The following is a 26,593-nucleotide window of genomic DNA, read 5'->3' on the forward strand; positions in this document are numbered from 1 at the left end:
ATTCTCGAGTACGAGTACGAACCGGAGATGGAGGACACCTACCGGAGCAGCATGCTGAAAACCTTTAAGAAAACACTGGACGACGGCTTTTTCCCCTTCATCATTTTAGACACAATTAACGACAAGGTGAAACATTTTGACCAGTTCTGGAGCGCTGCCAAGACGAAAGGCTTTGAGGTGAGTTCCTGAACACCCTGACACTTTGTTGACAATGGTCCTCTGCGTGCTAATGCGGCTCCCTGTTGTGCGTCTTAGGTTTATCTGGCTGAAATCACTGCCGACACGCAAACCTGTGGAAAACGAAATGTCCACGGACGCACGATCAAGGATATACTGAAGGTATTTGACACGGTTTTGTCTGATAGACACTGATAGACAGTGCCAACTATTAAATGACGGCGTTGTCTTCAACAAGTTGTGTTGTCGGTGGCTCTGACCAATTGAAGTTTTCCGTCTTCACTTGAAAATGCCGTGTAAACATAGTGCACACTTCCTAATGGAGAATTCTGTCGCCAGATGTCCAACAACTGGGAGGCTTCACCTCGTCACATGGTGCGCTTGGATGTCCGGTCCCTGCTTCAGGATGCTGCTATTGAGGAGGTGAGGTCAATCAAGACTTAAAAAGCTCCCTTCCAGTTTTTTAACCAGTGACTGCTTCAATCAAGCCGACGCCTTGTGTTTCCCAGGTGGAAATGGAAGACTTCAATCCTGACGACGAGCCCCAAGAACCCAAGAGAGAAGAGGAAGAAGAGGGTGACATGGTAGGACATGGCAACGTTAGAACGTCTGATCACGTAGTTTGTGAGACTCATTTTCACCTGTTTTCCATCTGTTACGAAAGGACCGTCCATCATTTTTAAAGACTCATGAGTGTTTTAATCAACCCGGAAGCAGCTAGTTTTAGATCATGACTCTAGATGATCACTGTTGAAATTCATGGGGCCTGATAGCATATATTATTTATTTTATGTACTATTGACTTCTTTTAAAGGGCAATAACTTCCACCCTCCATTATAGAGTCAATATTTTAGCAGTCAGGTGCCTTGCTGCATTATTGTTGGATGAGACCAAATGCCTCTGCACCTTTTTAGTTTTCCTCTCAATACGTGACAATACATGGCAAAGCCATTCATCAGAAGGACGGCATCAAATCTCGCAAATTGTATTTGCAACAATCTTGATTTTTAAACTGGAAATCTACGCGGTCTGAACAAACGGACACTTTTCTGTGCATACAGATTTGTGGTATTTCTAAATTATCTTTTCTTTTTTTAAATCTCTGAAAGAAAAATAGCTTCTTTTTGTTTTGTTTTTTTCCCTTTATAAACTATAACTGCTATTGAACAAAGCATTTTGGTACCGGAGTTCTAAAATGCCAATGTCCAGGAAAGTGATTGATCAGTGAACTTTATAACCCCACCTCATAGAGTTCATTCATCAATCACATGAACGTGTTGTTTACACGCTCTTCTTAACGGGGCTGGGTGTCATCGGGGTTAGATATGGTGCGACACAATTTTTATATATAGTCCCACATAAAGCCTCCAAATGAATTATCATCGTACAAAATAAATCTAATCAGCTGGTACATCTCATTATTTTGGTAAAGGAGTTGAACATCTATCAGATTAGTTCTGATGTTCCAATTTCTGAAAAAAAGAAATTGCATAATTTTCCCAACACCTCAAAGCATCACTTTGTTCATAGTGTTCATGCATTTCAGCTTAATTAAAAAGGAAGTTAATTCAGCCTCCACGCTCAATTGAATAAGACAAATCATTTTTGATGAGCTGAACTAAAATGTGACTCGAAAGACCAAAGGGAAAGATGAGCCGTGGCTGGTTGCTGCTTCCTCTCAGCTCGTATCAGTCGACAGCCTGTCGCTGTTGTTTCCGCCATCGTACATAAAGAGCTGTAAAGTTGCGTCTGAATAAGCTCCGGATGCCGCTCGCTCTTTACAATACAAATGCAACTTGGCGGCGTTCAATGTTGGAGGCGATGCCTCGTGACAGTGGCGGGCGCCTTGCCTGCCGTGTCCCCCGGTCTTCCATACCTCCCACACCGTCGCTCACCCAGTATGGCTCTCGTTTGGCGAAACGTGCCACGTTGGCCCCCGGTCCTCAGATCTGTTGACGAGAGGAGGACTGGCAGCCAGCGGCGCACGTTTTGCAGACGTTTTGTACATTTCATTACTCCCCTCCTTTTCTTTTTCTTTTCTTCTTCTTAAACCAAAACAACCTCAGCATCTGCTTTTCAAGAGGAAGTTTGTGGTAATATTGTCCCTGGCATTTGATTTTGGCCACTTTGCTTCACTTCCTGTTTGAAATGGCAGCGATATCTACTGGGGGGAATATCGATACAGGCGAACCCAAGTATTAATATTTCTGCTTAGTTCTACCTACTAACAATGACGACATCCGCATTCTGTCCAAAGAAAGTATTTTTATTTCCATCAAAGTCAGTTTCTACAATCATTGTTATTCAGTTGATGAAGATCTACGGTTTTAACGGGGGCCATGTGTGTTTTTTGGTTTGTTTTAGTCACGATCAAAGAGGCTGTGCAGTTTCATCACATTTCCTCACACGATGACTGTTGTCATTACACTTTACACCATCCGGATGACTGGTTTAAAAAAAACAAACAAAAACAAAACTAGTTGCAGTGTGCTCTTCAGTTTCATCGAAAAGAATTGCGAATAACCAACGGCTTGTATTTCAAATGGCGTTTGCATGTGGCTCTGCTGTGTCTCGGTACAAACCAGACCTTCAGTGTCTTAAAACGCTCACGAATTTCAAATCCAATGCATCAAGTCCTGAAAAGTGTCACTGCTGTTATGACATATTAGTAAAAACAAGTGCACATGGAATTATGAAACATTTCTTCAGAATGCCATATACAATATTTGTCACACTATAGTACCGTAATTTGTTCCCTGGAAATCAAGCTCAAAACAATAAATACAGATAAATATTCAACTCCTGGTGTCCAAAAGGAACTGATTCACACACAATGAGCAGTGACTTGTGATTATGCCAGGGGGATGAGGAGTCAACAGGCCATTTAAAAATGCCGCATCACAAACGTCTTCAATTGCATTAAAGCTGCTGCGCTATGGGAGGAGCAGGTGGAACCAGAGCATGAGAGCAACAATCCTCTGAAACCATTTGAGACGTTGCACGATTGGCCACGCCCACTGCTCCCATACTGGCAGTTTAAGTCCACGTGTTATGGCTTTTTTTTTAAATTTAAAATGTCTTCAGAAGACCCAGTGTGAGCTTCTTAAAAGATGGCGGACTCTTCTACTCAGGGTCTCCAGACCAGTCTGGTATTGTCTTCAATCATTTTGCAAAAATATCAGAATACACATTTAAACTTTGATCATGATTGTAATATGTCTACAGTAATCATCCTATAAAATGTTGGCTCTCGCAAAGAAACTCCTCAAAGTTGTCAACTGTCAGTTTGAGTCCTGAGTCCTCGCAGGCTTTCAACTTTCTACAACTAAACAGAACAAAACCTTGTGCTGCTTGAGGAATATGCAGGAAAAAAAACAGCTGCATGGTTCACATCTCTAACAAAGACGAACCAGCAAGAAGAAGGATTTGAGAATGTCATAAGAATGTTGTTGTGTTTTACGTAGCCTCTGCCGTCAGGCTGGCATGGTACACCAGTCTGCTCCTCAGCGCACCTCTTTTTTAGTCTCCGGCGTGAGGACCCGCCATACTCTGCTTTGCAGTGAACATTCAGACAGGAGGTGGGTTTAGTGGCCCCGACTCTTCCTCCTGAGCAGAAGAAAACAAGAACAACCCGGAGTTTCTCTTCAGCACCATAACCAGGCTGACAAGAACGCCACAGTTCTGTTAAACCTCTTGTGCATTTAACTTTTTACACTTCTTTAATGACATATATATGGACTCTTTTTTTTCCTTTTTTCAGCCAGATAAAAAATGTTCCTGCATTTACCTTTCGTTAAAAAAAAAAGAGTCCATATGTTTGTCAGTAGAACCTGATGTACAGATATCCAGCTTCTACAGCGCTTTGAGTTTTCAGCCAAACCAGCATGTTTGTTAGATCCAATCCCGACGAGACTGTTTAAAGGCATTTACCTCTGATTTATACATCAATGCAAGATCCGATCAACCTGAGTTTAGTTAAAAGTCTATGTCCCTCAGGTATTTCAGGTTGTTGTTATTAAACCTCTTCTTTAAAAAACCCACCTTTAATCCAGGTGTTTTAACACGTTACTGGCCAATATCCAACCATCCCTTTATTTCTGACCTCCTGGAGACGTTTTTAGAAATCAGCTATGTGACCATTTATATACAAACAACCTATTTGAGTGGTTTCACTGAGGTTATGGAGCTCAGCATAGCACAGAGACGCTCTGGTCAAAGTTATTAATGATCTTCTCATGGACTCGGACTAAGGACTGGTCTCAGTTCTGGTCCTGTTCGACCTCAGTGCTGCTTTTGATACTATTGATCATAACATCCTACTATAGAGACTGGAACACGTCATCAGGATTCATATAAATGATCACTTTTAGATTAAAACTGTTAAAAAATGAATGTATTTGCAAGTTGGACTGTATGAAATTATTTTTTTCCCAATTTTATTGAAGATAAATGTGTTTTTTAATACATATTGTTAATATTTGGTGGCAGTACACAATTGAAAACCTCTGTGAATCTCTTGACTGCGATGTATATGTAGCTTTAGTCAAGTGATTTCTATTGATCCAAACATTTAAAGCACATCTCTTTCCAAATATATTCATGCGTGATTGATGTTGGCGTTGATAGTCGAGTGTCTGCAGGTTTCCCCTGCTAACAAAAGGGTTTTTTGAGTGTCTTAACAATGGAAGACCAGCTGATTTCCCCCTTTTTATTTCCAACCCATTAAACCTCAAGATGAGAGGCAAAGACCTCAGCATCAAAAGTGTGTGAATCGCATGGCGATTAACACATTAAGCCAAATAAAACAGGGCTGCACCATATTTGATTTGTGTCGACATTATTCAAACATAATATTGCCGATACCGATATTCTGATGCAGTATTTGATACAGACAACTGGGGATGCACCGATGCCACTTTTCTCCGAAGCAAGTAGTGTATGAGTACTTGCAAGTACTTAGGCCAATACACACATTTATTTATTTTTTCCACAGCTGTTATTTGAACATTTCTTCTCTTATGGCACTGCCACATATACTGTAAGAAAACGTTTCAATAAAACCTTGTCAGAACCTGCAGGGTTTCCTCTCCATTAATTTAGGAGTGACTTAAATCCTCCGCAATTTGTGAAATAAATGGCCGCAAAAGCAGCGTTCTGCCTCGCCTTGCAGTGAAACTGCTGTAAAGTGGTATTGGCGTCGTGGTATCGGTGGCATTTTATGAGTACGAGTAAGAGAACTCATGCCTGCTCTACAGACAACCTTAAATCACAATTTGTCAACTTATTGATCTTTTTACATTCGATTTGTAACGACTGACAAAACCCCAATGAGAAAACTAATGCAACTTACATGGAAACCACATTTATGTTTTGAAACACTCTTGAAAACACGACTCTTTCATCTCTTTCATCTTCTCTGAACATTTTGACGGTAACCAAGGCATGGAATATTTTGTAATTACTAACTGTTTCTGGTTGCAGGAATAATGAAAGTGCTCTTTCCAGAACATAAAATAGTCCCCATACCTTAAATTAATTAATTTGACTTGGTGGGCTGCAGGTGATTCAGACTCTTTCATATTAACTTGATGAAAAAAACAGGGGTCCATGTCGTTATTCAGCACTTAAAGTTATAAATGTTTGCTTGCTCGGCGGTTTTAGCCCACGTAAGCTATGTTTGACATCCCCGATCTAAAGGATCTCGCGTGCCGGCGCTCCGTGGACCAGAAGCAGGATGCGAGCCTGGCTGGATTTCCTGGACTCCATAGAGTTTAAACTCCTCAACACGTGACCTGCGTCAAGCATGGACATCTTTATCAGTTTCTACAACTTCAAACAAATGTCCTCACTGCAGACATGCTTGTGGAAGGGAGGGAGGGAGGGAGGGAGGGAGGGAGGGGGAATCAGCAGCCTTGGATGCTGATGTGCTGACATCATCTTGCATCCCTAAAATAGAATAAAAAAAGAAAATTAAAATCCAGTCGGGATTCTCTGAAGTGGTGCATGACTGTAGTTCATTTGTCTTTTTTTTTTTTTCTCACTCGGTTGAGAGCAAACGGCGAGTGCGAAGGCCGAGGTTCCTGCAGTAAAACCCTACATTAAACTGTCTGCATGCTGGTGTTCGTAGAATCCTGTCTGTCTAATAATACCGCCCATGCATCCTGCAGTTGTTTGGTGTTGTTTGTCTTCTAAACTTCTCTTTCCAGCCACTTCCCTCCTCCTGCTCTCTCTCCACCCCCCTCCCACCACCACCCCCACCCCACCCACCCCCCCGTGTCGCCCAGACATGTAACCATTGCAGTGTTTCTTTATGCAATATAGGGCTACATTCCAAAAAGCAAATGGGAGATGGACACGTCCGAGGCCAAACTGGGTAGGTAACCCTTTTCTCTTCGTCTTTCTTTTATTTGTGACCCAACCTTTTACAGTCGCGGTCGAGAGTCTCCTGCTCTGGAACTCTGCCGTATGACGTGAGATCATTTTTATGTCTGTGAATGTTGAGGAAAGTCCATGAAAGAAAATGGTCCTGTCCACATTATACGCTGATTATTGGTGCCTGAGCAAACACCCAAAGCTTCTCTACCTTCTTAATTAGTCTACATTCAAAATGCTCAGGTTAAGTCCATATTTGTTTTTGATGTAAATGTACAAGATTGTGAGATTCACATAATGTTATGGCCTCTCACGCTTTAGTGGTGGCTGAGAGTCACTTTCGCATCTGAAGTTTTTTTTTAATATCTGATGATGGCGATACAAGCTGTGGCTGCTACCGTCTCATATTTTCTATTTACTCCTATCATTACTGTGACAGTCAGGTGAATGGAGGAAGAGGATGTGAGGGAACAGCAGGGAGTAATGACGTGGAGGAAATTAGACGGCTATGAGGGGGGTGAGGTTGTGAATGGCCTTGATTGCTAAGAGGAGGATTTTAAATTGGATGCGGAACTGAACCGGGAGCCAATGGAGCTGATGGTGGATGGAGGGATGTGGTTTAGTATATGAAAGGGAGGCCAAAGAGGAGCGAGGTGCAGTGAACCAGACAGGAAGTGACGAGGCTGTGGACTATGGCGGCGGTAGTGGGGGGGGGGGGGGGGGGGGGGGGGGAGCGAGGGGCGGAGACGATTGAGGTTTGGTAGATGGAAGCAGGCAGACCGGGTAATGTTATTGACGTGAGACGAGGACGACACCCAGACTCTTAACCTGATGGAGAAGCTGCTGGTTTTGGATAAAGTGAACTTGGTGCCAATGAGGCGTTTTATTGCCGTTTAATTTAAGGAAGTTGAGGGTGAACCAGGTTTTTATTTCAGAAATACAATCAGGGAAGGTGGATGAAGGTTTACCGGTGAGGTAGAGCTGGGTGTCATCCGCATAGCAGCGCAAAGGTATGCCCAATTTGCGGAAGATATTGCTGAGGGGGGAAGGAGGTGAATGATGAAGAGGAGGGGGCCCAGTACGGAGCCCTGAGGCACACCTGTGGTGACCGCAGAGTGCGGTCAGAGAGGTGGGAAGTGAGCCGGTCTAATGAGGGAGACACCAATGGAGGACAGTCTGTTGAGGAGGGTGGAGGGACAAATGGTATCAAAGGTCACCCTCAGGTCAAGGAGGATGAGGATGGTGAAGGAGTCCAGAATCAGCTACTGTCAGGGGGTTGGTTGATATTTTGACTTGTTTCAGTGCTATGGAGTGGGCGGAAGCTGGCCGGGAAATGTTCATCCAGGTTATTATGGGATAGGCGAGAGCAGAGTTGCGAGGAGATGGGATGATAATTGTTGAAATCGGAGAGGGCTGCACCAGGTTTCTTCAAACCTGGGGTGATGGCGGCGGTTTTTCAGTATGTGGGAACCGTTCCAGTAGCGAGGGAGGAGAGGAGGAGGCCGGAAAGGAAGGGGACCAGAGAGGGGAGGCAGGATTTGACCAGACGTGTGGGGATGGTTTGGATTTCTGGATGAATTCTGAGATTACCAAGCGAGTAGGGAGCTGGAAGGAGGAGGAGGAGGAAATGGGTGAAAGTGTGCTGAGATGTTGAGAAGGTTTGTACCGAGGTCAGTGAAATAAAGACATGATGACATTGTAGAAGGAGGTTATGTACAGGAGAGGAGGGGTTGATTGATATTGTTGAGGGACAACAGAGATTTTGTGTTTCCCTTATTTGCTGAGATCGTATTGATCGTATTTTCTGTACAGCTGCTCAAACAGTTTGACATCCATATAAAATGTTGCAGCTAGAAAACAGCCACAGGTTTGTTCTTGCTTTATTTTAGTTTGGGATGCCTGGTTTAGTGTTTACAGTGTTTGTTTACTTCATGAACAAACAGCCTTTTTTTTTTTTTTATCAAGCAGAAATATCTGAGAAGCAATAAAGTAACAATTTCCTGCTCGTAATTTTAAAAAAAAACTGGTCAGATTGTGCAAATAGTGTCATGAAGCAATGTGCCTGTGTTGTCCTGATGTTTGACACCCGTTTTATGAGGCGTTGTCGCCATATATGATCACTTGCTGGAGGCGGGTCGGTCAGTGAGAGTGACTGTAATTGCGAGTCCTCTCTCGTATTCTCCTAATCTCTATAGGCCTTATGTCAAATTAGCCACGTCTTATAATAGGCCTCAATTTCCTGAAGAAACGTTTTTTGTTTTTTTTTATTAAGATTGATAAGTGTCAAGATGATGAGGTCCAGGATTTTCTCAGCGGGCAGCAGGGGTCTGAACAGTCCTCTTGCATTTATCCAGATAAGCTGGACGGCCTGGGCAGCGGCGGGAAGAGGAAGCGTGACGGCGAACACATGTCAGGCCTGGAGGACTACCTTCAGCTGCCAGACGACTACGCCACCCGTATGTCTCAGCCGGGAAAGAAAAGGGTAAACTCCTCCTCCTCCTGTCTGTCCGTCCATCGCCTGAACGTTGCCGTCGTTCCCACGTTGTGTCTCCACGCGAGGCGGCGCCCGTTCATTGCCCCGCTCATGACGCAGCGCCCTGCTTGTGCTCCCCCCCCCCCTCAAGGTGCGATGGGCCGACCTGGAAGAGCAAAAGGACGCAGATAGAAAGCGTGCGATCGGTTTTGTGGTGGGTCAAACGGACTGGGAGAGAATAACAGACGAGAGCGGCAAGCTGGCACAGAAAGCTCTCAACCGCACCAAGTATTTCTAAGAAGATGATCTTATTCCTTTTTTTCTTTTTAAGTTCATTACAAGGTATGTTGGCTTCTTTCCCCCCCCCCCCCCCTATTATGCTGTAGAAATAAAAAGAAAAAAATCGAGTTCTGTTTACATTTAGCCTCGTTTGTGTCGTAGCGCCGTTAAAGTTGACTGAATAGAAACGATCACATCTGAAACGTCGATATCGTTTTTAATCCATCCTCAGACCTTCTATGTTTCGTAAACCTTTAATATGATACATTTGGACTGGATAATTACACTTCTACCAAAGAAATGTGTACGAATAGTTGTAACGGTGTAGACTGTACAGTATTCCTCAACCTATGTAGTGTATTGGAAACCCGGCCGTGTCATTTGAACAAAGTTGATACTGAGGATGAATCTAAATGTGGCAGAAGCTGTAACATGTGTTTTCTCCTCACAGGTATCCAGATTGTGAAGCCAGAAGTTTTACTGCTGGTGATAGATTCCCTCGATCACATCCTGAGCTGATTAACTGATACACCATAGTTTGGGGCTTTTCCTCCCCCCCCCCCCCCAGGATATGAACTAGTAAGTTTGTAACTCTGAATGTTGCTGTTGGCCACACATGTTTTTTTTGCCTGTTTTTGTTTTTTACTCCTCCAACTTGTTGTATACCTGTAGCATTGTTTTGTGTTCTTGCATAAATGTTGCTGGAAAATAAATGCTTCACAAAATTCTCGACCCCGACGGTGTTGCTGGAGTCCTCAGGTTTGTTTCAGGTCGACTGGGGTGGAGAAACGTTTGTCTCACGTTCTTTAAAACTTTTGTATGGATGATTTAAAACGAATCTGTAACTCCGTCCAAATCCCTTTATTTGTAGTGTTTATAATCGTGGAAGTGTTTGAAAGCAGGTGCAGTGAAGTAGTGGCCATTGAACACTTTTTCACGCTTCAAGAAATGTCATTTGAATAGATTTTTACCGTTTGAATCAAAATGTTGAGTCGATCCAGCGAATCCTTGTAGATTTGTCTTGTATTTCACCACGAGTACAAAGAAAATGGAAGAAAAGTTGATCGCAAGTCGCTCAATTCAGCTCAAAACTGTTTTACAAGGAGACATTTTCTACATAATCTGCTTTAGAGAGTTAAAAAAGTGAGGGAATGTTCTGTCTGTGTTTAGGAGTGACGAGTCAATGTTTGTATTCACGTGTTTGAAACGTTTGCCTGAAAGTACCATGTTTTAAAAGCAACTTAAAAGCTTTCGGTCCAAATCTTCAGTCGTATAGGAGTTTACTTGCTACTCAAGCAGAAGGCACGCTGCTTGGACTGTTTACGTTTCAGTTTTTAGTGACTGGCGAGTGTATGGCGCTAGTTAGTGCAGGTTTATATTCAGAAGCTTGAATGGTTTTTATCCTTTATTTCTTTTTTTCTTTTTTTCTTGCTTCTTCCTCGTTTTAATTGCGGAATTTGAAAGTACCACTAAATCACAGTGGACTTGCAAGAAGCCTCTCTTGTACAATTTTAACACTCCGTTTACACAACACTTCAAGTGAAAATGCATCGTTTTTGTTTCCGAAAAGATTCACATTTACATGGAAACGCCAGAGACACTTAAAGCAGTGTAGTTCACCTGGAGGGCCACTAGTGGGGGCTGTCAGTTGTTTATATAATGAAACCACACATACATGCCCACAGAGAACAATATGCTATTAAAAAAGAACAGTGGGGAGTACACAGAAATTTGTATGGACAGACGACTTTGTTTTCAAAAAGTTCGGTTTTCCGCGTTTTAAGCGGCTCCGATTACTGTTGTCGTGTAAACAGACGCCCAAAATCACAAGGAAATGATTACATTTTTCAAATGAAAATGTGTAATCGGGCACAAATGTAAAACGTGAACTCTGTTGCTGCCTGGTTGCTCTGTAGCACCACGCAGTGGCCGGAGGCTGCATGACAGCCTCTCACGTCTCACGGGATCTCTGTTCAGCTGCCCTCTTCCTGCAGGAGCCTCAAAGCCAATTCCGTCAACTTGCACGGTATATACATGGCCAGTTTTTATCCCGAGACACTCGAGATCAAAGCTGAAGTGCCACCGTCCGTCTTGCTGACAGATTCTTTGCATGTGTGGGAACCCAATGTGGAGGGTTGCTGATTGCACAGTCTGCTTTACCCGTGAAAAACAATTGTTCACAAGACTGCAGCTCGGCGCAGTTGAAAACCCGCAGCAACGGTAAAAAAAAAGAAAAAAGTCCAACGTATTAATTAGGATGACTTTATTGGTCTTTCGGCAGCCGCTTGCATCATGCACTGCAGCAAAAGAGACGCGTTCACGTTTTTTTAAACTACATTTTTACATCCGTGGAGCTCGGAAATCATCGACATCCAGAAATTTCCACACCCCACAAATTTTTCCCAGCGCGATCGCAGGGAGGACACAAAGGATCACCGGCGACATCAAAGCGCGTCGCTCCCGATGCAGAGGCCATTTTAATTTGCCTGCCGACAGCGAAACGCCCGAAGAACGACAAGACGCGTGCAGTGAGTATGGAAGAGAGAAGACGTGCGGATTATAAGACACAAATACTGAAGGTAGAAGCTGTAATTTTTACAAAGTCTGTGCATTTTCACCAAATATCAATGTTCACTATTAAAGGCTTTTATTTTGACTGCGTGTGTGTCTGTCTTTGTTCTAATTGCAGGAGAGAAACAATTCAAACTGTCTAAAGTCCTCTAAAACGTATTCATGTATTATTAGGAGAGAGAAAAAAATGAAAGCTTCCTGTTCCCACAATGTCCAAATCAGACGATACAGAAAAAAAACTAAAAAACATGCAGCTGGTGATGGTGGACAACAGGAGAACTGGTGTTCAGGCATGTACTTTACTAACAAGGTGACCTTTAGTTTGGTTTCTGACTTGGCCCTCCTGCCGGGGCCCTAACCAGAGCGATGACACGTGAACTCCGGCGGCACGTCGGCGTCCAGTTTACAGATCATTTTGTAGATGGCCTTCTTCCAGGACGGATCGCGATCCTTTCCCGTGGAAATCGCCATGTAGAATTCTCGTAGCGTGATCTGGGCAACCTCCAGGAACCTGTCGGGGACCTGTGAATCCACAAAGGGAACGTTTCTACGTGAGTGCCGTCGCTCCAGCCTGTGGCTTTAATCGTAGGGTGGCACCGTGTGGTAGTTAATACATTGTCTGGTAGTGAAGGTAAGTAAGACGTCAAGGCAGTTTAGGAATCGAGAAAAATAACTTCAGGTTTTATTTGTCAAATTTGCCTTGTGACTAGAATATTTTTCAACTTGACCAGTGTGAAGCTGGTCAGCAGTGACGTGTGACGGTGAAAAAAAATCACTTGTGACGTGTAAATCTTGCTTCAGGAGTGTGAATTTAGCCCATTGAGATTTACATTACCGAGCAAAATCACTGGTTTTTCCTGTCATTGACCTTTCAATTAAAATACACTTTTCCCTCTAAAGCCACAGTTCACTACAAAACAACACTTTTGAGATGTTTCATAAAAAAGAAAAGAAAAGAAAAGGTATTTTATCTGACCTGTGCACATCCTGTATGAATCCTGTATGGCCAAAAAAAAAGAAAGTTCAAATCAAACCGAATGTATTGTCAGTGACTTAAAAACCATGAAAAAACTTCTGTCAGGAATTGTTTTAGAGCTTCAGCTCTCAGGGGACGATTCTAAAGTAGCAGCGTTGAGCCTTCAACTCTCTTTACACAAGTGTGAAAAAGGAAACGACCGATGTGCCATGTACAGAAAGAAACCCAACACTGAAGTTGCCGCTTGATAATAAAAACCAGCGGAGCGACATTTGTGACTCTGGAGTCCAGATAAAAGCTTTGGTTGACTTTGTTTCAAGTCGTCTGCTGACATTCAGTCGCCTCTGTTCACTTTGTCCTCTGCTTTTCTTCTCTTCAGGATCAAAAGTAAAGACCTCTGTCTACTGAACGTTTTCATTTTTTAATCCGTTATCCTATTCACGTTTTATTTTCTCTGTGACGTCTCATCTTATGAGGACCCTTTCTTATCAGATCTGATTGTGAAGGATGAATTAAATCATTCCTTCAACTCAACTTTACCTCTAAAACACTTTAAAAATGAATAAATAACTGCAGCCAAAGCAAACTGCTGTAGGAACATGGGCATGGAAATCTAAAACCCATGAGGTGCGACGAGTAAAATAAAACAGGATCCGCGTCTTGAGCTGGAATAACAGCAGTTCAGACAGGTAAGGCGGGGGCCAGACCGTTCACATTTAAAAACAATGAATCTTCAAATGCACAGGCAGCCAGTGGAGGGAGTTTGTGTTCCAGTTAGTATTCCAGCAGCAGCAGCAGTTCACTCTGAACGAACCGGAGACGGGAGGAAAATATGGTCGACTCCACCATAGAGGGCGTTGCAGGAACCAAGATGTGAGGAAAGCATGAGTTACTACCTAAAATGTGATTATTAATAGTTAGCTCATGGTTTTAATAGTCACGAGTTAAAGAAAAATAGAACTGAAATAGAATTCTTTCTCATTTTAAAATGGTTTTGATAACTTATAAGATAAAACTATTGATAATAAACAAAAACAAAAAAAACACACAACTTTGAAATGCTTCGATGTGTGTGAAAGAAAGACTTGTTTTAGATGCACACTGAAATTATAAAAAAATACTTCATCTTCAGTATTTATTTTAATTGGTTTGGTACAATTTCCACACGTTTGTTATCTCCTGAAACTCATCAAGTGAACATGTCCGAAACACTGAACTATAAAGTTTTCTCACCAGAATAAACCAGAGTTCCTCTTCTGCTTTTAACCGTCATCAACTTTGAAAAGGATGAACTGAAATGCAGCAAAATCTTCAAACACCCATAGTCTTAACTGTCAACTGTGATCATTTTAATTGTTTTGGTTTTTTGGGGTAAATCTCAGTGACTTTATCTGATGACTCATCTGCTTTTTACTTTGAGGGGGGGGAAAGTTCATATTCTACCATTTTCACTCTTGTATTGAGCTTCACAATGAAAACCACTTGTTTCCTCCTGTGGGAAATGAAAGTGGGCAAAAGCTTCTGCATTTCCTCTTTCCTCTTATTTTAATCGACTCTCTCAGCCAGTCACCGGACTGTTTAAAACACCAGAATACCAGCGTTAATAAATGAACATTAAATCTGTCGGAGTTAGTGCCGCAGCTCAGACCGAACTCTAGATCAGGAATCTGAAACCTTCAGGACCAAAAGAACAGTTGTGTGATTTTCCACCGGGGAAAAAAAAAGTAACCTTAAAAATTAGGTTGCCAAAGTTTCATACACACAATAGGTTTCAAACACAATCTTATGTTGCATTTATGAATTTTCAATTGCAATTTTGGATGGTAAACATTTAGTTCTATTTTCAGCTGTTGATTTCAACAGTTTCAGTTTTTTTTTTTAAAGCATTTTCTGACAATTTTGACATTTTAGGACAGAAGTACATTATTAATCCCAGAGAGAAATTCCTTTAAGCATTGCTCCACACAGAATAAACCGAACCTTGACTGTGAAAGACAGGATAAAAAAATTTCGTTTTGAATATTATGTTCAAGGCTTAACGATGATAAATAGAATATATACGGCAATCACAAATTGCAGGAAGGAGTTATAGTCTTATGGTGACAGGAATTTTTAATTTTAATCATTTTAATTATTTTCTAAGCTGATTTTTCATTTTTTGTAGAGATTCTTTTCCTGCCTATTTTAGTGATTGGGCCTCTTTTTTTTTTTAACACTATAAGACTTTTTCCCTCCAAGAGATAAAGGTCATTTTGAAAATGACTAAGCAGAAAAAAAATAAGATCAGCCAATTTTTTTTCGGTATAATTTAGTGAACGTTCAGGAACAAAAGAGCCACAGGCTGCTGATGCATCTAAGTCCTGAGTTTCCGCCTCACCTGGAAGTCGTTGGCCTTGTTGTAGTGCGTGTTGAGAGCTCTGAAAAGTTCTGATTCTCTGCCCACAGTCAGAGCCCTGGCGTCAGCCACGCCGTCCAGGAGAGCGTGCCGGGCGAACTTCTCCATCTGGATGTAGTAAAACTCCCTGAAGTTGCTGAACCACTTGATGAGCTGGGACGTGATGCAGCGCGTGAACTGGTGGAGGGGGAGGGGGTCGAGACAGGTGAGTGGGCTGATGACACGTTGGTTCTCGTCTTTGTATTTCACAGTAAGCAGAACGCGAATAAAACCTTTGTTTCCATCTTGTTGTGTTGGGGTTTTTTTTTCTGTACATCATATAATCAGTTGGAGAAATAAAAGCGTGGAGGCAAACGGGCAAAGAGAAGTTCCTATTTTCTTACCTGCACGTCATGGAAACACATCATGAGTACCTGTGAGCTCGGGTATCGCGTGTAGAAGAACACGAGCTTTGCTTTCTTCAGGTGGTTCGTGGTCAGACCCTCCTGTAATACAACAGTGTTGAGGATAAAACACGTCTTGTTCAGAACTCAACATTTTCCTTTGGTATTTATCTCAAATACAAAGGATTCAAATGATTGCCCAGCCAACATAGCATCTCATAAATGAACAAACACAGATGACACTGGAGAGGAAAATCTCCCTTTTTCTAGGAAGGAACCGTCCCAGAACCAGATGGAGACGTTCTGCTGCACAGGTTTGGGTTTGATAATGGCAGTGATTTTTTTTTTTCCTCCTCTATCGAACATCCAAATCCTGTTGGAATCAAAAATAGCACAAGAGCTTTTCTGTCTTCACAAGAGAAGGTTTTTGAAGCGGTAGAAGAAAAACAAACATGATTCATTTCAAGGATACATTGAGAGCGTGCAGGTTGCTTCTCCCCAGGCTGTCACACTCTATCTTCACGCGAGGGAGACGCAGACTTTCCAAAAGTATCGCATCCATCGGGACGTGGGTCTGCGGGCTCCGGACGGATCGGGAGTTGACCTTCGATCGCATTTTGACGGACCTCCAGTGCGTCTCGAACAAATCCAACTTGGTCTGGCGGCCTTCAGAGCGTCTGTCTGCCAGACTCCTGAGGGCACGAAGGCGGTCGGCGCCGGGACTCTTCTCTGGAGCGTCGCGCAGAGCGGAGTCCGGATGACGGTGAGCTCTGGACCTGGACTGAAGGACCAACTTGTTGGACGGTTCCACTTCAGGCTTTTGTACAACCAGAGACAGAGCTTCAGTCTGAACATCTTGGATCAACCCTGCAGCCCCGCAACAGGAGATTCTTAAACTGGCGTCTCGGCACAGCGCCGACTGAAAAGGTAGGTCCCTCTCTATGTTCCTCGCGTCGTTCGGCAGTATCTGAAAAAACGGCATGCTTTTGAAGAGGGAGTCGACGCTCCTGCTGACGGCTCTGGAGAGTTCGTACTTCAAAGCGCCCGCCATGAGCTTCATCCGCTCCGGTTTTGGCTGGAAGTAGTTCATCAACTTGAGCTTCTTCCATCCTTGATGTTTTTTACCCGAAGCAGTTTCAGACTCGCTGTGAGAATGGGTGAAGGCAGCACTTTGACATGGACGGGTCTCTTCTTTCTCACTAGTCGCAGTTACTTCATCCCTGTGAGTGGACTTTGTCCCGAGATACTGTCTCTCAAACGGGCTGTGACTCGCGCCAAAGCATCTTCCTTCCACGTGTTTCTGCTGTAAGGACGGCTCCCGGTTCTTTTTCCCGTCGCTCCGACTCGCCGTCACCTCTGCGCAGTAGATCCCAGGACAGCTCGACATACCCTTGATGATATTTTCTACTCTGGCACGCTTCGCTTGGCGTCCACTGTTCAGGCTCCACTCGTGCCGACCGGGAAACGGGAGGCTTTTTGTGCCGCCGCCTCTCGATGAGTGGAGCCCCAGCTGGCTGGGAAACGGCAGACTTGACCCGGCACCTCCGCTGCAACAGGAACCGTCTGCTGGAGCTTTTGTGCCGCCGACGCCTGTGTGGAGGGACACACCTGATGCGTCTGAATGTGATGGCAGGAAGCCGGGCTCAAACGGGGAAAGGTGCCCATTGGAGCCGTTCGAAGAATACATGCTTTAAGAAGAACTGACAAAAACAAAGAAAAGGAGAAAGTTATCAACTGTCATACATGATGCAAAGTTGAAATTGAGCCAATTTTCTGCATAAACACTGATTTTGAGAACGGTTTCATTATTCAACTGAGCAGCATGTGAGACGAGTTAGATCATTCATACTTTTAAATGACATGATGTATATTGCCGACAGCATAATCGTACACACAAAAATATAACTTCCATCTGAGATCTTGAATTACAAAGCAGCTATATGAAGATTTGATAACCCACCTGTTAGTTGTCCAGGAGGAATTGGAGGAGGAGGAAGAGGAGGAGGAGGCAGCAGGTCGGAGCTTGTAGGAGGAAAAGAGGACTTGGTTATTTGTACTGGTCCGAACCCCTTCAGAGGATGGGAGGTGTGGTTTAGCATGGCGACCTATCCCATCCCTACTTGACTCATTGTTATTTAATATTTAAATGAGGATTATATTTTCAGATACACTGTGCATCTGTTGTCGTATTATCTGTATATGTATTTTCTACTATACAAATGCACATACAAAACTGTCGATTTACAGGCTCAAATATGAAAATTCATGCACAAATTGAGTCGTTTTACTGCTATAATGGCTCTTTAAAACTTGTGAATGCACAGGAAGAACATGCAAATGAAAGCCCATAAAACTTTCCCATAAAAGATTAAAAAGACTATTTGTCCCTGGGGGAAATGGAGCAGGCAGTGCAAAAAAGGCAGATGTCAACATAGCAGGACATCAAAAAAATCTGTAACAGTATAAATAGACTAAATAGTAGAAAGAGGATTTAAATACGTGTACAAGAGAATATGAGATAAGAATATAGTTTAAGGTTAAAAATATGTATAAAACATGGTATGACTTGGAATATTGACAAATCAAAATACGTCTCTACGCAATAATTGAAAATAACAGTAACGGTAAATAACAGCTTGTAAATGAAAAAACATACATATTAGAGGATTGTTTTATGAATAAAGTCGGAAATGTTGGTGTAATTTCATATTGAATTCAATTCAACTTTATTTATATAGCACAAAATACATCACTGTCAATTCTAGGCGCTTTTAACAGAGAGAAATCCATCAAATCATGTTTCATATTTATAATTTTCTTATTCAAATTGTTAAAAAGAAAATGTGCCCCGAGCACTCTTTTAACGAAGTGTTTGGTTGAAAACTGTTGGCGAGTGAATTGGGCTCGCCCTCACACGCCCCCCCCGCCTCCCGTCCCTCAGGTGGTTCCTCCCGCTCTCTCGTCGCCCCCCGCCCTCTGAGTCAGATGGTACCGGCCAGCCTCCCTCCAGCCGCCGCCCCAGCAGTCATCATGTCGTTGTCCCGGTCCCGGTGTGTGTACCGGAGCCTGGGCCGGTCACTGTCAGCGGTGTGTCAGGTAGGCTGGGCACAAACACAAAGCGTCACGTTTTTTAAAAGAAGTAACTTTGGAGCGGTTTCGCTGGTTGTAACGAGGCGTTTTAACAGCAGCTGTGACGTCGCCTCATGAAGGAGCGCGCGACTGACGTCAAGTTTCTACTGAAGTGCAGATTTATATCCTCAAAACAATCCCAGGATTTGCTAAACAGCTTTTTTATTCCTCCACAACTGTAATAGCTGCCCCCAGTGTAAACTGGACTAGATAATACATTAGTGAAGTGGCTTCCTGCCTCCTGTGAGGCAGATGTTGAGGAGTCATCACGGATATCATTCACGTAAATAAGGAAACACTTTTTCAATTCTCAAAACACTATTTCATGTCTTAATAACATTGAAATGAAAGAATGTTGGGGTTTTTTTCAGAGATCAGAGAACACTGTTCTCATAAACGATAGCATGGCTAAAAACGCATAAAAACACATTTCTTTAACTTTCTGCATTAATTGTTTGAGATCTAGTCCAACATCAAATATAGACAAAGTAAATATATCTCTATAGCACCATTCAGACACATATAGTTCACGCTGCTTTTCAAGGATATACAAGAAAAGTAAAGAATTAAAGATCTTAAGTATTGTATATTATGGAAAAACATTTAAAAACGTGATTTTAAAAAAAGCATTAAAATTACAATAAAATAAGTCAAATCTATCGTTTAATGGAAAGCCTGAGTAGATCACAGTGTTTTAAGTCATCGGTGTGAAGGAAGCGAGCGTGTCAGCTGTGCTCATCCATTCTGGAAGGTTTTGTTCCACGGATGATCGGCGTCGGAACTAAAAAAGCTGCTTCACCTTGTTTACGTCCCACTCCGGGAACACTTGAGGCCCTGTGAACACTTGAGGCCTCGGGAACACTTGAGGCCCCGTGAACACTTGAGGCCTCGTGAACACTTGAGGCCTCGTGAACACTTGAGGCCCCGTGAACACTTGAGGCCCCGTGAACACTTGAGGCCTCGTGAACACGACAACCGCAGAGCTGTTCGCCTCTGCACACGTCTTCACCAACACTGGTCATGAGCTCGTCTTGGTCAAAACGGCTCAGTATTTCTAGTCGTCTGCATTCAGACTCCCTGAGATCACAAAGGTCTTAATGTTCCATTTTGATGGACTGTCGGTTCTCTGTAATTCCTCTTTTACTTCCAACCGTTTCACATCTGACGGCCCCACCCTCCTCGGCTCTGGTCACGAGTGACTCCACCAGACAAACATCCCTTTAGAAGCAGGCTGAACTCCACCAGCCTCTTATTGTGAAGGCAGAACAAACACAACCGCCAGATGACTCATACGGTCTGATGGAGAGACTTTTACTGCAGGATCGACCACTTTCTTCTTCTGAGGAGGAGGAGGAAACGATGAGGGCAGACATGATCCCTCTGTCACCGCTTCGTTTCAGTATCGGGGGAAATTCACACGTTACAAGTGTATCCATGTGAAAACAAAGAAACATTGCTCCTTTTTCATATGTATTTGTGGCATTTTAGACAATTATCTAAACAAAACCAGACATTTGAAGATGTCCAGGAAGCCTCATGACAGTCTTAAACTTTTAAAAAAGCAAACAATTTGATCGTATGGATGTTTTTATTTGCTTTAAATAGAATGCATTATTTTCTGTATTGAAGGATAACTGGGTTATTGTCACTTGTTAGCATTTTTACTTGGAAAAACAAAATTTGGGTCATTCGCTTGTCTTCTTATTGAATCAGGAAAACAAAGAGGGACTTGAAGTGTTTCTGTGTCTTTTCAGGCCGGTGACGTGTTCGTAAAGCAAAGTGTCTCCGGTGAGTTTTTCTTTCTTTCTTCCCTCAGACAACTCCGCATGCCGCCGTTTTCAAAATGTGTCTCTACTTTTGTTTCTGTCCCAGGCCGCTCGGCGCACAGCCGCCTCGTTTACAGTAGCGCGTAAGTGATCTTCCTTTTATCTCGTTTTTGGCCTTTGAACTTCGCTGAGTGACCTGAGCTTTGACGTTTGGTTGTATTTGCGAATTTTCAAAGGGAATTTCTGCCGTCGGCAAACGTTCGCCACGTCAGATACTTCAGGACGTCTGCCATTCGGAGTATGTGTCCCAACCCCTTTCAGTATTAACAGAGCGGTACTCTGTGTTTCACTCATAATAACACTTTGATTTTGTTGTGCAGGGGATGAACTGATCACGGTCAACACTCCGCCGTTTGCAGAATCAGTGTCCGAGGGGGATGTGAGGTGGGAGAGAGGTTTGTATTCGTCAACATGTCTCCCGTTAACAAACAAAAAAAAAAAAAAAAAAAAACTTTCAACCTCCAGTATCTGGTTAAACAAACACGTTTCGTCTTTCCGCCTCTCTTTAGCTGCGGGCGACTCGGTGGCGGAGGATGAAATCGTGTGTGAAATTGAGACCGACAAGGTAAAGACGAGGCCGAAGTCGGGCTGCGAGTCGACGCATTGAGAAGATTGACGGTTGGGGGGGGGATTGTTGCTTCCAGACCTCGGTGCCGGTTCCCGCTCCGGCGTCCGGCGTGGTCGAGGAGCTCCTGGTGCCCGACGGAGGGAAGGTGGAAGGAGGAACGCCGCTCTTCAGGCTGCGGAAGGGAGGTTCGCGTGATTCCATTAACCTTTATTAAGCCCACTAGTGAGAAATTCCAGTGTCACAGTAGCAAAGTGGACGACGGACGTGTTCAAAACGAAGACCTATGAACAGGCAGCAAATGTGGGCATCAAAGCAAAAACAGGAATACAAATAGGGAAAAATACATAGGAATAGTTTATACATTACTCAAACTCCACTCGGTAGAAATAGATATTCAGTTTACAAATTTACAATTACAAACAGCCTCATTTCATCTCGACCAGTAACATATTGCCATAATAACCTTTTAAATTTGAACTTTGAAGTTTTTCTTTTTGGAGTACACACATTTTTACAAAACCAAATAATTACATTACATGAAGCTCATTTTAATGAAACCGGGTGGAAAATACAGTGAAATGTAAAAAAAAAAAAAAAATTAGTTTTGAGGCTAATGCAAGTTTGCTGTTTTTCATGGCAGCATCCTCGTCCCCTTTTGTTTAAAATGATCACTGTTTTCTTGGAGATTAATTCCCCCCCCCCCCCCCCCCCCCCAGATTGGAGCCTCTTTCAGGCCCTTATGTTTGACAGCCCTGCTGTATTTAGATATTTACTCGTCTTTGTTTGCGTTACATCCTTAATATGTAATCAAATGTGTGTTTTAATGACTTGTTCTCCTCATACGGTTTCCGTTTTAAGTCCTTCTCTTCCCTCTCAGACGCTCCCCGGGCCAAAGTCCCTCCTCCCTCCCCGGCTGCAGCCGCCCCCCCGCCACCTCCTCCTCCTGCCACGCCTCCTCCACTCCCCCTCCACACTCCTCAGGCCAGGCCAGGTGAGTCCTCTCCTTTACTCCCAACCTTCTATATCTCACTGCTTGTGACGTTCCCACGTTCGTTCTTCGGTAGGTTGTGCGGTGCTGCCCCCGGTGGCGGCTCCAGCAGCTCCACCAGCAGCTGGAAGCAGAGGAGAAAGCAGGGTAACGTCAAACACATCCCCCCCCCCCCCCCCCCCCCCCCCACCTCGTATTGCTTCTGTAAAGACGACTGAGCCTCATCCAGGCAGTCGTAGACGACCACACTTTGCTCTCCCGTGCAGGTGAAGATGAGCCGCATGAGGTCGAGAATCGCCGAGAGGCTGAAGGAGGCTCAGAACACGTGCGCCATGCTGACCACGTTCAACGAGGTGGACGTGAGGTGAGAGGCGTTCAGCGCACCTGGCGTCTCGTCGAGTTTCTCCTCAGACGTCGTTCCCGAGCGTCTTGTTTCTTTCCGCCGCAGCAACATTAAGGAGATGAGGGCGATCCATAACGAGGCTTTCCTCAAGAAGCACGCCACCAAACTGGGCTTCATGTCACCGTTTGTGAAAGCCGCCGCTCACGCCCTGATGGACCAGCCGGCTGTTAACGCCGGTAAGACCACACACACACACACCCACACACACACACACACACACACACACACACACACACACACACACACACACACACACACACACACACTTCCATTCTAATTGGCCGCTTTAAACGTCACTGTTTCCTGGTCAGATGTCCAGTTGAGGCTAGCAAGGCTGAGCAAGTCAAGGTCCCTGCTCCTTCCATAAGAACCCAACAACAACAAGGAGAGACGTTGGGCAGTGAAAAAAAAAAAAAAAGCTTTTTCAGGAGAGTTCGTACTCCGTGAAGAAGCTGTGGAAGTCGCAGGCCACGCCCCCTCACGGCAGGCGTTTTAACTTTTCAACTGCACAGTTGATTTCTCGCTTCCAGTGTTTTCAGAAATGCATTTCTCTGAACCGTTTTAGTAATAAAAGAGGAAGTTTGTGTCTGAGCCGCCATGTCGGTCCTGTTTTAACTGCAGGAGCTGGGTAATGCGTTCAGGTGCATCACGTAAATCCGCCCGCCGACATTTTAGCGAGCTGCGAGACTCATACGTTAGCGAGGTTGCAAGCTAAACATGCAGGACTTACGCCCCCCCCCCCCCCCCCCCCCAGGACCAGGAAGGCTCACCCCTGGGGCATAGCGCCACCTGATGGCTGGTTCTCGTTAACTCCTTGAGGCGCAGGGCAGGATGATGGAGCCTGTGAGCCTGAGCTCAGGGCCACAAAACCCAGGCTTTTACAGCTTTGAATCCTTCAGAAGGCAGAAATGTAGCAAAGGTCACATGTAAAAAAAAAAAAAAAAACAGCCAATTGTGAAACTGTATGACTTGTAACTGGTGAGTAATTTTAGCACTTGTATTCGAATATGTAGATTTTTGAGATTCAGGTTCACGCTGATAACTCCAACTTCAGACAGACTCCTCCCCTCTCTTTTCTGCAGTTATTGACGACTCGACCAATGAGATCATCTACAGAGATTACGTAGACATTAGTGTTGCGGTGGCAACTCCAAAGGTAAGTTTGTTTTGGGCTTATTTTCCCCCCTCCATCTGACTCTGAATGCTCCTGAATCAGTTTCCGCCACTCCTCCTTTCAGGGCCTCGTTGTGCCGGTGATCCGAAATGTTGAGACCCTGAGCTTTGTGGACATTGAGAAAGCCATTAACGCTTTGGGGGAAAAGGTAAAAGTCTGCATGTAGTGGAAGGACGTGACACTTGGGGTCGTCTTTCTGAGCGGGAACTGATTTTCCAGGCGCGGAACAACGAGCTGGCGGTGGAAGACATGGACGGGGGCACGTTCACCGTCAGTAACGGCGGCGTGTTCGGCTCGCTGTTCGGGACGCCCATCATCAACCCGCCGCAGTCCGCCATCCTGGGCATGCACGGCGTCTTCGAGCGGCCCGTGGCCGTCGGCGGCCAGGTGGGAAACACTCCGTTGCGCCCGACGACTCGTACGCCCGCTGAAAAGCTCCGTGCCTCTAAAAAGCCACTGTGCCCCCGGCAGGTGGAGATCCGGCCCATGATGTACGTGGCGCTGACGTACGACCACCGTCTCGTCGACGGGAGGGAAGCCGTCACTTTCTTGCGCAAGATAAAAGCGGTGGTTGAAGACCCGCGAGTGCTGCTGCTGGACATGTGACGTAACACACAAGCCATGTTTACCGATCTAACTGTCCGTGGGAGGGGGGAGGGGGAGGGGGAGGGAGGGGGGGGGGGGGGTTCCAACACTTTGCACTTGACTACATGTCGTTACCTGTAGAGAGAATGTGCTTCATGACCAAAGAGAAGAGTCTGTTTGTCTGTTCCAGTTTAGCAAACATAGGCCTTGTTTACAAAACTTTTTTTCAACTGGAAACGGAAAAATGTTGTTGTTGTTTTGGGTGTCGGTTCACACGGCGACGGTGCTTGGAGCCACTGAAAATGCATCTTTTTGAAAATGTCTCCCAAGGTGAGACGGGGGGGGGCACAACTTTTGGAAAACCCTGCCTCTCTATTGAGACTTTTTTTTTTGAAAATTGCACATGTGCACCGCCGTTTCCATGGAAACGGACACCGTTTTCAAGATGGTGTAAAAGTCTTTCTGAAATGAAAACATAAAAACGCGGAAACTGAGCGCAAGCTAACCAAAGCTGACGTAGACATGTCTGTGGGGGTGGGGTGGGGTCGCGGTTAAGGTCGCATTGGGGTCGGGTATGGGTAGGGGGTCGAGGTATTGGGTATGGGGTATTGGTTGGGGGTTGGGGGTGTAAACGCACAAAGATTGATTTTTTTGCAGGCAGCAGTTTGTTTCCACGACTTCTTCCTCCCTCCTCGTCACTTTGGGCTCCTGAGACACTTTTTCCTCATCAGAGCCAAACTGACCCAGAAAACACCCAGAACTGACCAGTTCCATGTCGGCAGTCTAATATAACGCTATCATTTTTTTTTTTATTATTATTGTTCTTCAAGTTTCACGACCAAATACACTCGTGTTATCCCTTTTTATTAGCTGCTCTTTTTTTATATATTTGTTTTTGCTATGTTGAGCTCTGGGCAATATGGCAAAACGCACACTTAAGTAAGTTGAGCTCATTTTATATTCTGTCATATATATGAAATGCTTTATATAATAAACAATAAACTCAATGTTATCTACTTAAAGTTTATGTCTGTAATTTGTATATATATATATATATATATATGTAGGAGTTATAGAAACAATATATTCCTGATGTCGACACAGTTCTATTAATGTGTATTTCTACCGATCGTTGTTGTTACCTGAACGGCTCCATGAGCTGATCCGGTCCCACTCTGCTCGCCGCCGTTCACATTTCAAATCCACGGACCTTCCAGCGCGGCGAAGGAGAGCCGAGCATCTTCCCGCAGCCCAATCTTGGTGGAGAACATTTCATCTTGTGCCAGATTTTTAATTGTTGTCGGCGGATCCGGCAAGTGGCGTTGCCAGCCGGTGGATCTTCTTCAAAGCCTCATTACCCCGGGGCCGGGGGGGGGGGCCCTCTCTCGACGGCAGCGCCGGATAATGGGATCATCTCTGACGGAGTCTTGAGGACTTGCTCGGCCTCTTCTCCCACTCCGCCGGCACAGGGCTGGAGTGCGTGCAGCTGTGTACCAGGCCTCTTCACTCGCTTCTGTTTACTTTAATAATCGCAGGCGGGGAAACAATGGCCCGCGACGTACGCACTTTGTTTGCTTGCCAGCGACTACACAAACGTCTCCACGACGCTGTTCGGAGCAAAAAAAACCACCGAATTCATTATGCAAACAGGGGGGGGGGGGAAATGAAGCATTTAGATTAGCATGAGAATACTGGAGGTTGTAATGGCTCTGAATACAGCAAACAATGACACAAGGGCTTCTTTAATTAAATTATTTACTTTTGCTACAGCTCAAGATTCCATTAGCGCTTCGGTGATGCTCTTAATTGGCAGCGGGTGCAGAGATACCTGAAGGGCTTGTTGGCAGGTTGTTGTTGTTTTTTTTGTTTTTGTCTTCGAAATTTGGCCAAATCTCTGAATTTCCAATTGGACTGCTCAATAAGATGTGGGTTTTTAAAGTCTTTGTGCCCGTTCAGATAAAGATGGCTCATTAGAAATTGGCAGCAGGCTGTTTGTTTTCATCAGGAAACATCAGAGAGATAATTTACCTAAATTATTCTGTTATTTTTTGTCTTGTCTATTAAAAAAAAAAAGCTCATTATGTGATGAGTTGCAGTTATTAAAATGGGAAAAAGTTCAACTCACTGCAGGGCTCGATGATCATTTCTCATTCCTGATAGTTGTTTGAAGCTTTTACTCGAGTATGTTTGTATAAAAAGTACTGCGCTGAATCTCCCAACAGTGTCGAATTTAACCAATAAATTAATGTCTTCAGAGAATTGCACTCTGGATGTAATTACCTGTCAAGCAACA

At 44.2% G+C, this 26,593-nt stretch overlaps 1 protein-coding gene across 1 annotated transcript in view; it reads left to right on the top strand.

Annotated features, from left to right (window-relative positions):
- The window catches only part of ylpm1 (YLP motif containing 1), a 35,717-nt gene extending 11,357 nt beyond the window's left edge, over positions 1–24,360 (top strand). Inside the window, exons 15-39 of the mRNA XM_080514430.1 lie at positions 1–177; positions 256–339; positions 517–600; positions 687–761; positions 6,500–6,551; positions 8,905–9,032; positions 9,175–9,311; positions 15,295–15,361; positions 16,130–16,390; positions 16,620–16,695; positions 18,569–18,723; positions 20,511–20,544; positions 20,629–20,665; positions 20,759–20,820; positions 20,903–20,977; positions 21,092–21,147; positions 21,227–21,335; positions 22,028–22,141; positions 22,215–22,285; positions 22,405–22,502; positions 22,587–22,717; positions 23,624–23,697; positions 23,780–23,863; positions 23,935–24,102; positions 24,187–24,360. Of these exons, the coding sequence (XP_080370556.1) occupies positions 1–177; positions 256–339; positions 517–600; positions 687–761; positions 6,500–6,551; positions 8,905–9,032; positions 9,175–9,311; positions 15,295–15,361; positions 16,130–16,390; positions 16,620–16,695; positions 18,569–18,723; positions 20,511–20,544; positions 20,629–20,665; positions 20,759–20,820; positions 20,903–20,977; positions 21,092–21,147; positions 21,227–21,335; positions 22,028–22,141; positions 22,215–22,285; positions 22,405–22,502; positions 22,587–22,717; positions 23,624–23,697; positions 23,780–23,863; positions 23,935–24,102; positions 24,187–24,321 (2,544 nt within the window). The 3' untranslated portion in view covers positions 24,322–24,360. The remainder of the gene's footprint in view (positions 178–255; positions 340–516; positions 601–686; positions 762–6,499; positions 6,552–8,904; positions 9,033–9,174; positions 9,312–15,294; positions 15,362–16,129; positions 16,391–16,619; positions 16,696–18,568; positions 18,724–20,510; positions 20,545–20,628; positions 20,666–20,758; positions 20,821–20,902; positions 20,978–21,091; positions 21,148–21,226; positions 21,336–22,027; positions 22,142–22,214; positions 22,286–22,404; positions 22,503–22,586; positions 22,718–23,623; positions 23,698–23,779; positions 23,864–23,934; positions 24,103–24,186) is intronic.
- The last annotated feature ends 2,233 nt before the right edge of the window (positions 24,361–26,593 follow it).

Source organism: Blennius ocellaris (genome assembly GCF_963422515.1).
Source record: "Blennius ocellaris genome assembly, chromosome: 18".
Lineage (NCBI taxonomy): Eukaryota > Metazoa > Chordata > Actinopteri > Blenniiformes > Blenniidae > Blennius > Blennius ocellaris.